This window comes from Lipomyces doorenjongii (assembly GCF_038497915.1).
Source record: "Lipomyces doorenjongii strain NRRL Y-27504 unplaced genomic scaffold V1508scaffold_180, whole genome shotgun sequence".
Classification (NCBI taxonomy): Eukaryota; Fungi; Ascomycota; class Lipomycetes; order Lipomycetales; family Lipomycetaceae; genus Lipomyces; species Lipomyces doorenjongii.
In genome coordinates this window covers 1,582-13,850 of record NW_027118247.1, presented here as the reverse complement: position 1 = coordinate 13,850, position 12,269 = coordinate 1,582, and the positions used below count along the sequence as shown (strand labels likewise).

At 44.2% G+C, this 12,269-nt stretch overlaps 4 protein-coding genes across 4 annotated transcripts; 2 read left to right on the top strand and 2 right to left on the bottom strand.

Moving 5' to 3' along the window:
• The first annotated feature begins 347 nt into the window (after positions 1-347).
• Positions 348-1,264, top strand: V1508DRAFT_88957 (uncharacterized protein). Its single transcript, XM_066943090.1, has 2 exons — positions 348-965; positions 1,087-1,264. Exon 1 carries the CDS (start codon positions 482-484, stop codon positions 950-952), a length of 471 nt encoding a protein of 156 aa, XP_066792097.1. The 5' UTR covers positions 348-481; the 3' UTR covers positions 953-965; positions 1,087-1,264.
• A 3,155-nt stretch (positions 1,265-4,419) lies between these two features.
• Positions 4,420-6,053, top strand: V1508DRAFT_393964 (uncharacterized protein; the record flags this gene model as incomplete). The annotated part of the gene is made up of 3 exons (XM_066937983.1): positions 4,420-4,575; positions 4,603-5,305; positions 5,358-6,053. The coding sequence occupies exons 2-3, from the start codon at positions 4,814-4,816 to the stop codon at positions 6,051-6,053; spliced, it is 1,188 nt and encodes a 395-aa protein (XP_066792096.1). The 5' UTR covers positions 4,420-4,575; positions 4,603-4,813.
• Positions 6,054-7,549: 1,496 nt separating this feature from the next.
• V1508DRAFT_436006 (uncharacterized protein) lies at positions 7,550-8,351 on the bottom strand (the record flags this gene model as incomplete). The annotated part of the gene is made up of 4 exons (XM_066942089.1): positions 7,550-7,671; positions 7,736-7,844; positions 7,915-8,097; positions 8,151-8,351. The coding sequence occupies 4 exons, from the start codon at positions 8,349-8,351 to the stop codon at positions 7,550-7,552; spliced, it is 615 nt and encodes a 204-aa protein (XP_066792095.1).
• A 1,517-nt stretch (positions 8,352-9,868) lies between these two features.
• On the bottom strand, positions 9,869-11,847 carry V1508DRAFT_88925 (uncharacterized protein). Its single transcript, XM_066943089.1, has 4 exons — positions 11,410-11,847; positions 10,388-11,356; positions 10,159-10,341; positions 9,869-10,106 (listed from the first exon to the last, which is right to left on the bottom strand). Exons 1-4 carry the CDS (start codon positions 11,428-11,430, stop codon positions 9,945-9,947), a joined length of 1,335 nt encoding a protein of 444 aa, XP_066792094.1. The 5' UTR covers positions 11,431-11,847; the 3' UTR covers positions 9,869-9,944.
• Between the last annotated feature and the right edge of the window lie 422 nt (positions 11,848-12,269).

Here is a 12,269-nt window from a genome sequence, read left to right as displayed (position 1 = left end):
TCCACCCAATACCCAATTGCGTCATGCTTACATAGTGCTAGAATATTCTACAATCTACGATCGTAGGCTAGAGTGTTCTACATATTTCCACAACTTGTTGTACTATTGATTATATTGGAGCACACCATAGCGAACAACATCTACATAACTGCACGTTCCAATGACCTCTATATATATTGAGACATTTCCTTCTGGAAACCCAATACCCAATTGCGTCATGCTTACATTGGCTAGGATATTCTACAATCTACGATCGTAGGCTAGAGTGTTCTACACATCTGCATAACTCAAGTTTCATAAGGGTTAGGGTGGTCTCGTAGGCAGGAGGTACCGCTATGATATTTAAAGATAAAGGGTTGCTAAATCCTTTTGATGGGAATGGAAATTGGTCTTCCCAACCGCGGGCACTTTCAGACAGAAAAATACGTGCCATATTTACCACTCGCAGCGTATCACTCATACCTGATTAAGATTTCTCACAATGTCGTTTCTTCCGACCCAAAACTATTCGCTCTTCGCGCTACCCGTTTACTACGTCCTCAGCCTCTATCCCCATGCCTACGCGGTGAATCTTATCAAAGCCGCCACAAATGGACAGTGGGATAACGCAAATCCGCGGTCCGCAGTATGGGACGAGACGATGAAACGGATCGTTCCGAAAGAAATCTACACCACTTTCGAACGTGCGGAATCTGCGCACAAGAACGGGATGGAAAATTTTCCATTATTTGCGACCGCGCTAGTTCTTGGCACTGTCGTACAACTACCCAGTCAGAGAATGAATGCCTTCGCAGGGACATTCTTGATAGTCAGGGCACTCTATACGGCTGCCTATATCAACGTTAAACGCGGCAAGATAAGTTTCGTGAGGTCGGCGCTTTGGGGACTGGGTATGGGGCTTTGTATTTCCGTTATTGGGATGGCCGCGAATAAGGTTAGGCTCAGCAATTGAAGATCTCACGCAGGTAAGAGGTTCGTCGAGGGATGTTTATCTTGCGGTAATCAAGCATATTAAGTTAGACATAAGCCTGTAATTTGAATAACCAATCAAAATATAACTCTAATATTCTTCTTCTTAAGCAACAGGACACCTTCCCGGTTTAATACGATACGACCAAAGGATACGTGGTCCAAACAAGTCATGAGCATCTTCGAAAACGAACTTTCGACGTCGATTTAAGTGTTTTATATATTCGCATCTTGCTATATGACAGAGAATGTGATCTCATCTTAAACCATCCCACAACCACATTCTCTACCCTATTCAAATTCAGTATACAGAACAAGTAATATCGCGGCGAAGATGATACGGTTAAGGCTATTGCGGTTTTGCCGATATTGACGATACGAAACAAGTGTGTCAGTGGAGCTAACGCTGACTTGGAGTCTAATGAGCCCGAGACTCCGGGTCCCTAGAATTGCAAGCACGTCTGCATTGGGGTTGAACACGGAACAATGCTCACAAACAAATGTCGCTTGCACGTAATGCACTATTGTTTGATAGCGTTTGTAAACCAAGTGATCGGTAGCCTGTTTGGTTGGAAGAATAGCCTACTGTCGGCAATCGTGTCATCCTCTGCCATTAACAGTCTTGCTTCCGACCTGACAAAACACATCTCCAATAATAACATATTCGCTTCATCACCTAGATTAGGTTCGAGTTCGATAAGCGTGACATACCTAAATCATCTTTCGTGGCTTGATGATCAGTCGTAAAGAGATTCGCGCAGATGTAAATACTGGCTATTAGGGCCCAGTGAAGTACTCGAATTAAGAGTACGGCTGGATAGAATGGCCATTATTAGTATTCTCCAGATTTGAGATATGTACGCGTCGCGCGTTGTTTACTTTGACAATTTTTCACAGGGAGGGTAATGACGATGCCTGCAGGGTAATTAAAATAATCAGCGGAATTGCAGCTCCATGAGCTGATTGCGGAGATTATTTTTAAAAATCCTAACCCCGAAGAATAATCAATAATCAGCCAAATTGGTTTTTTGCTTGAAACCCCCTATTAAATAGGCCACCAAAGAAAGGCACCAGGCACCATGACCGCTCACTCACCGCCATGGGAGCTCTGGGGAAGTAATGCAGTCGCCAACTTTTTTTTTTTAATGGGAATTGCCATTAGCAGTAATTAATTTCGTTTCCCTTCTTCTTCTCTCTTTGTTCCCTTGAAGGAAACGAAGTGGGTAAAAAGAAGTTTCCAAAACAATCAGTGCAGCACAGAATTTCTTAAGCCAATCAGTGACATCCTAATACATGTCGTTGTTTAGGTACAAAAACTGCTGAGTTTTTCCCAACCCTGATATCACAAGACCCGTCAGTGCTTACATATTTCTTGCTGTTCGTACCATTTCCTACCACATTTGAATAAACTTCAGCTAAATTATACTTTATTTAAATTACCAACCCCACGTGCAGAAGTTTGATCTCAAGGAGCCGGCGTCAATAAATCTCCCTGTGCAATCTATTAAGTCAACTGTATGTACATTATTACCCCGTAAAATTTGTATGTCAAGAGAGGTATCGGGCTTGACTCTTCTGGCAAATCTATCAGCTAAAGAAACCGTGCCCTTCCAGCTGGCCAACCCTATATTAAACTAAGCAACATCAATAACTATAAATTCTTGTTGTCGCTATAAGGAAAAGGGGTGTGGGCTCCCCAAAAGTATTCGGTTTAAGGAAATGCTTGAAAGCTAACAAGATTCTAAGCAAAATCAGCATATACACATAAGACGAAACAATTTCTGTCCGGCTTGGTAACGCATTACTCTTACTACAACTTCCTGGTACTACTCGCAAACTGAACAATGACGACGAAAGAAGTAACAAAGCAAATATCGAAGAGGAGCGATAGTTTCAAACAACTGTTCTGAAGTGTTGGTATAGTACCGACTCTATGGTGAATTTTCCTTCCCATAATCATTATTAGGCCGCCTATAATAGTATGCTTTGGGCGCATTTCTCATGGTATGGCTTTGCGTTGCTCTTGAAGACCCTAGAGCCTCTTCATAAGATCGCTTGAATGTCTAGTTGAATATGACATTGACACCAGGTGCAATTCCACTTCCGCATGTTGAATGACGGGGCTTCGAGCCAAACGTCAAATCAACCAGTTCTTAGAGTTACAAACTGACCTGCCGCCTGCATTTAATGATTGACTTTGGCTTGAACAAATCCACAAGGTTCTTTCGAAATTTAATGAATTCAATCTGCATATATCAGCTAAAAAGCCACAAATCAACCTCTCAGTTGCATTTATTATGAGCTCCACGATTTGTTGCACGAGGCTTCCGAACGGGAGGGAGAGTTCTCAGACCTCGACGATGATATTGTGTCCGCCGTCAACGAAGGAATGAAGAAATACAGGAAATTAACGCAATCTGCGAAAAGTTGATTCCATGTATCCATGAACTGATACCAATTCGCCTGCAAATAGGAGACTTTCGGTGGGGTACAGTACCAACGATTTGGAGTCTAGGATGCTGCAGAAAGTACAGCCTCGCAGCCAGACTTTACTTTCTGAAATCGAACGCTATTTTGATAGCTCTTTAATTACGCCTACGATTAATAACGTTAGTATATACTGGAGATTCCAGTTTCGACCCCTGGCAGCGAAGAAATTCCAGGTTTAATCCTGGCAACCGCGGTTGTTTTTTTGTATGCGTTAGCGTACATTTTGGATTTAGTTGAATTTATTTAAATGGGATTAGATTTGTTGGTAGAACGAGTCAGTCTTTGCAAAACAGGTTAATGGCCTTTCGGCTGTTGGCCAAAAGAACGCTGTCCGATCGCTAGTCGGCATAGATTGTGGTTGTTCAGACTACGACGGTATTTGAGTCAATGTACTACCATTGATACAGCAGATTCGAATTGGCTTTGCAATTGGTGGTGTATACATAAAGATGAGTACCGCGGCCATTCCAGCCTCAGAAGCTCAAGTCGAAAGATTGTTCAATACAGGGCTAGACTTTCTAGGAGTCAGGAGGTATTCCAGATGTTGATGTTAATGAATGATTTTCATAAGCAAGCGGTCGCCGTACGGCAGCCGACTTCACGAAGCTCTGTCAAGTTCGTGGTTTTCTTCATGACGTGGTGTGCTACACACGGCTACCTTCGTTCAAATCGCGTGGACAATTGATACTCTCCTATCAAGTGATGACATTTTGAATACCAGCTAGTTCCATTAAGAGATTTCTGCCTATAACCGATATCCTTGACTATATGCCGAAACTATATCTTGATATCTGTGCTTGCCGATATTTATTCGTAATTTATTGCGCAAGATTCCTGAGCTGACGATATAGTTTCGTCGCCGAATATCGGCAAATCGGCAAATCGTTAACAGCCCTAGATGTCTGTATGCTAACGGCACTCGTAGAGCGAGTTCGGCATACCATAAACTATCTCTCACGACGCTAGACCGGAATTTAGATTATCACAAGCCTGATTGGCGCTGTATTTACTCCCATAACCATTTTTTGTTTGCATTCACCACCTATAAAAGTATACATTACATTTGTGCGTTCGGATTCGGAATTATTTTGGTGTTTTCCTGCGTTTCACGTACCTGAGGCGCACAGACCATAAGTATCTGCCAGGGGTAGGTTGAAACTAAATTGTCGCTACTAAACTTTTTGCACCATCCATGCCGTGGCTGCTGTGTTAGATACGCCACATCCGCATGTCTGTTCCTCAGATCGTTGCAACATTCAAATACCATCTGCTAAGAGCTGCATCGGCTGGCAATTGAATTGATCGTTACCACGGTGAGACCTCTCGACTTTCGGCAAGTCCACACCAGTTATCAATGTCGTCCACTGTTCATCCCACAGATATTGAGCAGAAGTCTTTAATTGAGACTTTGAGAATAATTTTGCGTCTATCTAGAGGTTTGGTTTCTATCCCTTTGCCGTATGGGAATAATCCGTCAGAGGTGATTTCACTAGCTTTGGCTCTGCTCGAAGTTAGTTACAATCCCGTGTTACTCTCGAATGACCTCTGGACGAGGTTGACCGACGAAACTGAGAAAATAGCGGCGCTCTCGGAGTTTTTGTCACCGGTAGGTGCACCCTTTCGTAGGGTTGTCGCTGTGAGGGGGCTCACACCGAAAGCACCTCGAAATTGGGAAGGCGTTGCTGGACGATTTCGAGAATCGAAACTTCTGATGAAGGTGTTGGAAAATTGGACGGGGCCAATTTTCTACGATATGCTGGTTCCTATGATGGCAAAGGGTAGAACTCCCACACCATCTGAAGGAGGCGCGACTGCTAGGAGGAGGCAAATGAGCTTGAAGAAATTGGTTTGTAATGACTCCTCTGTCGACGGCGTACAACCGGCTAATGTTTAATTAGTTAATACAGCGCGATGGCTGGATTTCGCTTGTGGGAAAGATGATGGACGAGGTGGCTCCGCCTGAAGTTTCGCCAATTGGCCCTGGTTATGGAGGTGTAACGCTTCAAGCGGCACATATTGTCCCCTTGAGTGTTAACGGACATTCAGCCTTACGAACAATGCTTTCTAAGTTTGTGGACCAAGATATGGAGGACTTATTAACTGGCGAAAACATCAATGATCCGTCGAATGCACTGTTATTAGATGCATTGAGTCATACCGCTTTTGGCTTATTTAAATTTAGTCTGCAATGCCAAGATGACCGGTATTTTTTCAGAAGGTTTGCACCAGATCGTATAGTGCCTACAGAAGTTCTTCGCCATCACGAAAATGAAGAGATAATTTTTGGCCAGGCATCTCGATCGGTTGCACGTCCTTTACCTCTTCTTTGCAATTTCCACCATGCTATTGCCCGTGTTCTATGGGCCAGTGGGGCAGCGGAAAATATTGCTAAGGCTCTTGCGGATGAAGATGAGCTTAAAGATGGGCATTTGGAAGGCGATTATTGGAATCGAGTGAGTGCCTCATATCTTCAGAGAGAGTTGAGGGCTTTGCCCGGGCTTGATGAGTTAGCTATCGATGGACGCGATGATACAGAGGCCTTATATACTGAAAAAGGTAGTCAAGCTGGTAGTCGTCATACCATCGTTACGTAGAATAGGATGACCAGGATCATTTATAGGCATATAATGGGGTGCAGTAAAGCCTGATTGCGGACTAACTGGTTGAATGAAAAATACTAAGGTATACTACGTATCTGCTATCGCGATGTATCTCTCGGTAGTCTTCAACAGCTTTAATTTCCATTCTAGTACACCATCGAGTCTCCAGCCTACGTTGGATACGGTTTCATACTGCTGACGGATTTAATACAGACAGACCGGGAATATAAATAATTATTGGGTACTGCGATACGGACTGGGGTCGGTGTGGAGCCTGGATATGCTCTAGAATCCTTTTCATGATTTACCACTTGGGGACATATGCCTCACTATACGCTGTAAGACTTTAGACTCAGAGTCAACACCTAGTCTTTCATCATGGGCTGTTATAATTTGTGCCGATTTCCATTGGAGTCACCTACAAGTTAGGTGTGGATAAGATTTGCGATTAATCCTAACTCGTAATCGTATAGTCTGAAGGATTGTTCAGGGTGTGGCGCTTGGTGATGTGGAGTACTACTGCGCCAGCGGGAGAAAGCTGGTTGAATGGTCGCCCCCTTATGGTTTGCACATGGTCAAGGGATTGGCGTTAAAAGGTGGCACTCGTTGAGTCGCTTGGAATTCGGACAGAAAGTTAGTTAATAGTTGAATATTAATTAATGCCCTGGGCAGAAGCCAGAAAAGTATCTGCCACTCTTGATAGTCCGAACTTGCATGGCTGCTACTTGTAATCATAAACATATTAACAAAAAAGTAATTGAACCCCAAATAATAAACTTAGTAATATGCTGCAAGATAAAATATCACGACCGCGCGAAGCTATGCCAATACCTATGGAACAACTCCACGCAATAAGAGCACATAAACAACCATATCCGAACCCAATCCTTGCACTCGCCCTAAACGCTGTACTGCCAAACCGACAAAAAAGGTAGATAACCGATAAAACACATAAAACACATAGACCACATAAAACACATAAAACACATAAAGCACGTAAAGCACATAAAAGCACGTAACAGTCATATATAAATATGAGCATGAAAAGGCATACATCTTGGAAGACCTCCCCACATATCGCCAACCTTGCACTTTAAGACATGTGCCAAAGCATATAAACCAGAATAAATTAGTAAGGAATAGCTCCGGCGATTGACAACGAGGCCAAGACCGTCCAAGCGAGCATCATCTTCACAAACGACAAGAAGTTTTGTTGTAATATCCTATTATATTGAAGCACACAATAGCAAACATATACATGACTGCAGGTTCCAATGACCTCTATATATAATAGAGTCATTTCCTTCTGGAACCTTCTAGGCATTCCATCCCAATTACGTCATGCTTGTTGTAATATTGACTATATTGAAGCACACAATAGCAAACAAACATACACATGACTGAAGGTTCCTATGACCTCTATATATAATTGAGTCATTTCCTTCTGGAACCTTCTAGGCATTCCACCCAATACCCAATTGCGTCATGCTTTAAACCGGTCGGCGCGTGGAGTCGATGTAGTATTGCATCGGTTGATCGATCTGGGAATTCATGAAGTCGCCAGGTACAGCCGGATCTTCAAATGTGACCATAATGTTCTCCAGTTTTAAATCTACAAGACAGGTTGTAAGCCTGACGTCGTACGAATGAACCAATTTGGTTGGAGAAATACATACCAGTATGGACAACTCTGCATTCTGTATGAAGGTAATCCAGGCCCGCAAGAAGAAAAATAACGTATGCCTTGACGATTGGAAGGGGAATCATCCCACTTTTAAAACGCCTCTGAAAAAGCCAGTGGCTCCCTCATGGGCTCATATGCTAGACATAGATATCTTCTTTCTGGGCCGGTGACCTCGAAACATTCTGAAGATGTTCGGAAAATTGGATAGCCGCGGTGGGATGGGTCTGTCTTAGCAACGTGCTCCTCAATTTCACGTTCATCAGCTGTGTGCGAGTTGGTATAGGCTATCTTCAGTGCTACAACGCTTTCCGATTCCCATCGGTATCTAGATAGTCCGGTAGCAATGGACGCCAGCTATAGATATAGTAGAAGCAGCATTCCCCCCGCATATCACGAGCAAACCATACGGTAGAGGAGACACCCCAGCCAAGCTTGACAAGGACTTGACAGCGATTTTGGAGTACCTCTCCAGGCTCCACTGGGTAATACTTTTTGGAATTGTAGCCTGGACAGATCGCCTCATCAACAGGTTCGTCTTGGGGTAAAAGGGGCCCCGGCGAAGGGAATGGAAGAGGTTTCTTGCGAAGTAAGAAAAACGAGCGCATCATTGTGTGGCTTATCGACTTCATTCTAAGTTGCGTTTTAACGTGATCTCTCGCAAAAAAGAAGATAAACCGACAATCAACAGGTCAAGACGGCTAAAAGAGAAAGAAGTAGAAAAGAAAACGGAAGGAAAAGAAGGGGGGAGGAGCAAAGCCCGGATGCAATAAAGTACGAACAAGCCGAATCATTTTTTTTGATTGACAAAAGCCTATGCATTAGTAACTATATACATTATGGACTGAAAACCAATGGAACATGTAACCCAGCGTCATATGGAGGACTGCTATGTATACAAGGTGAAGAGAAATATAGTAGAAGCAATGTAAATGGAAAAAAGAAGGAAAAAAAGGGGGAAATAAAGCCAACGGCGCCAGCACCAGCTGCCTGCCAGGGTCCGGAGGCTATAACACCAAACCAGGCAGCCCGTCACCAGAGAGGACCATCCACGTCCGAAACGAGGAGGATAAAGAGAGGGGTGGGGGGCAACTACCGGGGGAGGGAACCGGAGAAGTTAGCACCCAGCGCGATAGATGCAGAAGCGAAGGGAAAACTGGGTGATCAAGCCAGAAACCTCAACGCAGGGAACCCCTGGGTCACGAAGCCAGGGGAGCCACGACGCTGTCCGCTCCGGCTAGGGGAGGCATGGAAGGTAGCATAGCTGGAAGGGACCCAGCAGAACAGCAGTGAGGCCAACCGGGACCAACTAGACAAAGAAAAAGGAAGAGCTGAACGCGACAAAAACAACGGAAAAACGACAAAGAAACAATGACTCATTCCCACGGGGCCAGATAATGGCGTGTGGAGAGCACCCGAGAAACAAGTTCACTGTCGGACTGCTATCCTTCTATGGTTCAAGGAACGGCAAAGATTTCGGTATCCCAGGAGTTCCGATTCATATTCAGTCCGCGATCGGTCAGCGTTTGAAGCGGCCATGACGCATGCACAGCTTGCCCATCCAATTGGGCTGTATTGCTACAGAGATCATGCATGGTGCGGAGTCATGGATACGGCAATTATTGAAGTGTTCAAAAGGAATCCAACCAGTGGCACCATCACAACTCAGAAAAATATTGTGTTTACCAAGAAGTATGCATATATGCGCAGCCCTAATTAGCTCAATAGACTTTAGTGAAGGATGATGATAAGAAGCCGACAGGCTCGATTTGGGCCTTACCCTTGGGGATTTTTTTCCACGTGATGAAGAAGCGGTTGCAGATATTCGGACAGCTCCAATTCATCCTGATACTGAATCTCTGCGTCAGGTCCTACTATGTGGCGCGCAGGCCACTGCTGTGGCACAATTTCTAAAATTTATTCGTCAATAAGGCTGACGACCTCCCGTCCTCCTGTCGTTGGGCTCCTCGTCGTCCTGCTCCATCAACTCTTCGTTAACTTCTTGAGGACTTCTGAAATATTGTCTGGGGTTTGGCTGGTCACCGGATTGTGATAATCCAAATACATACATAATTCAAGACATAATAGAACAAATCAAACATAGCGGCCGCATCCACACCCTGCCCGGTACAACATTGTACTCGGGTCAATCTTTCATACCTTGCGGTCGCCGATTCTTATTGAACCGACCGTGCCAATAAGAATCAATTGCTAGGCTCCACGGGACACCCACTGTTAGTCCAATTGAAAGCAGTCTGTAAATAATTGAGATCTACTTCATACTCTCCAGAAGTGGGACAAGAATCGTCATCGGATTGTGCGATGGTGATTGCCAGTATATAAATGTCTGCAGCAGATGATTTCATCTACGAAATATTAGTAATAGCAACACTTGGAGAGCATTTAGGTCGAAGATACATAGATTTCAAAATTGTAAGCAACAAAATCGCCAAATTTAAAGTCATAAGACATTCTAATAGCATATCCGTCTGCTATCGGCAGTGTCGAATTAGGTTCAGAAAAGAATGTCCCAACACTTATGGTTGGTGCGGTTCCTAGACTATTCGAGCCATGAGTAAAGGAGAGAGAGAACGCCAGATTCTAAAATGTTAGAATGTAGCACGCCAAGCTCCTAATTTATACGCACATTTGAATTAAGATCACTTGAAGTAAGCCTTAATTGCATGCCATACGTAATTGTTATGGTGTATGGTGTATTTGCGACTATTGTTGGTGATTGTGTCAACAATGTTGATTCGCTAGGAGACGCAGGAAAGTGAAACCCTGCGCTCGTTCCGTCTAAAAATGTATCTGAGAAGCCATATTGAACCAAACTCTGTGATTGCCACATCATGACGTCTTCGCAGACCTCAAATAAAAAGTTTGAATTTCCTATTATATTCGTTTTAGGAATACAGATATCTTTGATAGAGGTAGCTACCGCAAGTAGACTACTAGATGACAATGTCGGCGCTGTTGGCACCTTAGATGGGGTTAACGAGTATAACGACGATGAAGTCCCTGACGATGAAGATGTCATACTGTCCGCAATCATGGATGTCAGTGATGAAGACAATGTTGACAACTTAGTTGGTACTTCTTCAGTGCTGCTGAAGGTAGAACGAATAGACGTAGCACTGGAAGACGAGGAAGGATATTGGATCGATGTGTCTTGGCTCGGCACGGGCGTCCGTGATGAAGACAATGTTGACAACTTCGTTGGTGATTCTTCAGTGCTGCTAAAGGTTGCATGAGTAGGCGTAACCGTAGACGCGAAAGAATATTGCATCGACGTGTCTTTTCTCGTCGCGACTGACGAGGACGACGATGATGGCCCACCTCCGTGGGGAGGGCTGTGAGCACCGCCGACACCACCACCGACACCACCACCGACAGCAGCACCGACGACAATAACCATGGCCAGTATGAAAATTCTCCAGAAAATTCTCCTTTTTATTCCACATACGACTCTATCTCCTCCTATTATCGTAGTGTCCCCAGCCTCATTCCCAAGTTCACTAGTATTTGCTTGCAGCTTCTTCGGAATCACATCGAGTGCGGACTCGTCGGTGAGGACTTCAGGAGCGAAATGCTCAATGCGCACCTCAGGGACACTCTATGTACATTGTGTCAGTCATTAGCAAATGAGTCTCGAACAGTTAACCTAACCGAAGCATTCTCAAATGTCATCGTACCCAGGACTTCCGATATGATGATTGATGAAAGATAATGCAGGAATGTGCAGAATCAATCATCACAGAAATAGAATACAATGTAGGCAAATCGTGTAAAATCATTGCGTACGTAAACGCGTACGGATGCAGCACCCCAAAAGCTTCTTTGGCACATGACCTCATCAACACCCGAACCGTGGCAAGGTCATACTCAGAATGTCAGAAATTTCTCTACGATGTGTAGATATTCAGATTCACCTAACGAGTAAAACTCCTCGCCTTTAATTGAAACCTAAAGCGTAGCTGTGTAGTAGTAAGACTCTGCAGACCGGACTTTGTACAAAGAAAGCTGGAACTTTAGCGCTCAGGCACGGCGCAGCCGTCGACTTTCTTGAGTTCTCGTATTCATCTTGTTTTCCTTAAATACAGGGGTCGTGGAGACCGACCGCGTACTTCAGGTAACTGGCAAGTACTAGACCATAGAGTGTAGTTATGTGGGTAGAAATCTCGATCCACTGCAGTGACGCTAAGACAGCTAACCCAAACCAATCCTATATTCTAGCAAGTTAATTACTGTCGATGAGAGTAGTAAAAATATATGATGTGAAAAAGAATGATTTGACCTGTGGTAATCGTCAACATCCAGGGGAGGATACGAATGCAGCTTTGCCTATTCAAATTTGCATGCGCAATTCGCAGCATGAACTTTTATTCGGTAGCCTCTTCTGGTCAGACGAGGTTCTGACGTATCTATTCCGATTTCACGCATGACGATGCGCTTGGAGAGCCATTGGCGAATACTCGAAAATGATTATGCATCGCGTTTCACTGGGCCGAGACTTGATGTGCTCACTT

What these genes read in the sequence shown, in the direction of transcription:
- V1508DRAFT_88925 (XM_066943089.1), bottom strand. Translation starts at nt 11,430, where the DNA reads ATGACATTTGAGAATGCTTCG. An exon ending in TGACATTTGAGAATGCTTCG is followed by an intron (nt 11,357 to 11,409) that starts GTTAGGTTAACT and finishes CAATGTACATAG; the next exon opens with AGTGTCCCTGAGGTGCGCAT. An exon ending in CTTACAATTTTGAAATCTAT is followed by an intron (nt 10,107 to 10,158) that starts GTATCTTCGACC and finishes AATATTTCGTAG; the next exon opens with ATGAAATCATCTGCTGCAGA.
- V1508DRAFT_88957 (XM_066943090.1), top strand. Translation starts at nt 482, where the DNA reads ATGTCGTTTCTTCCGACCCAAAACTATTCGCTCTTCGCGCTACCCGTT.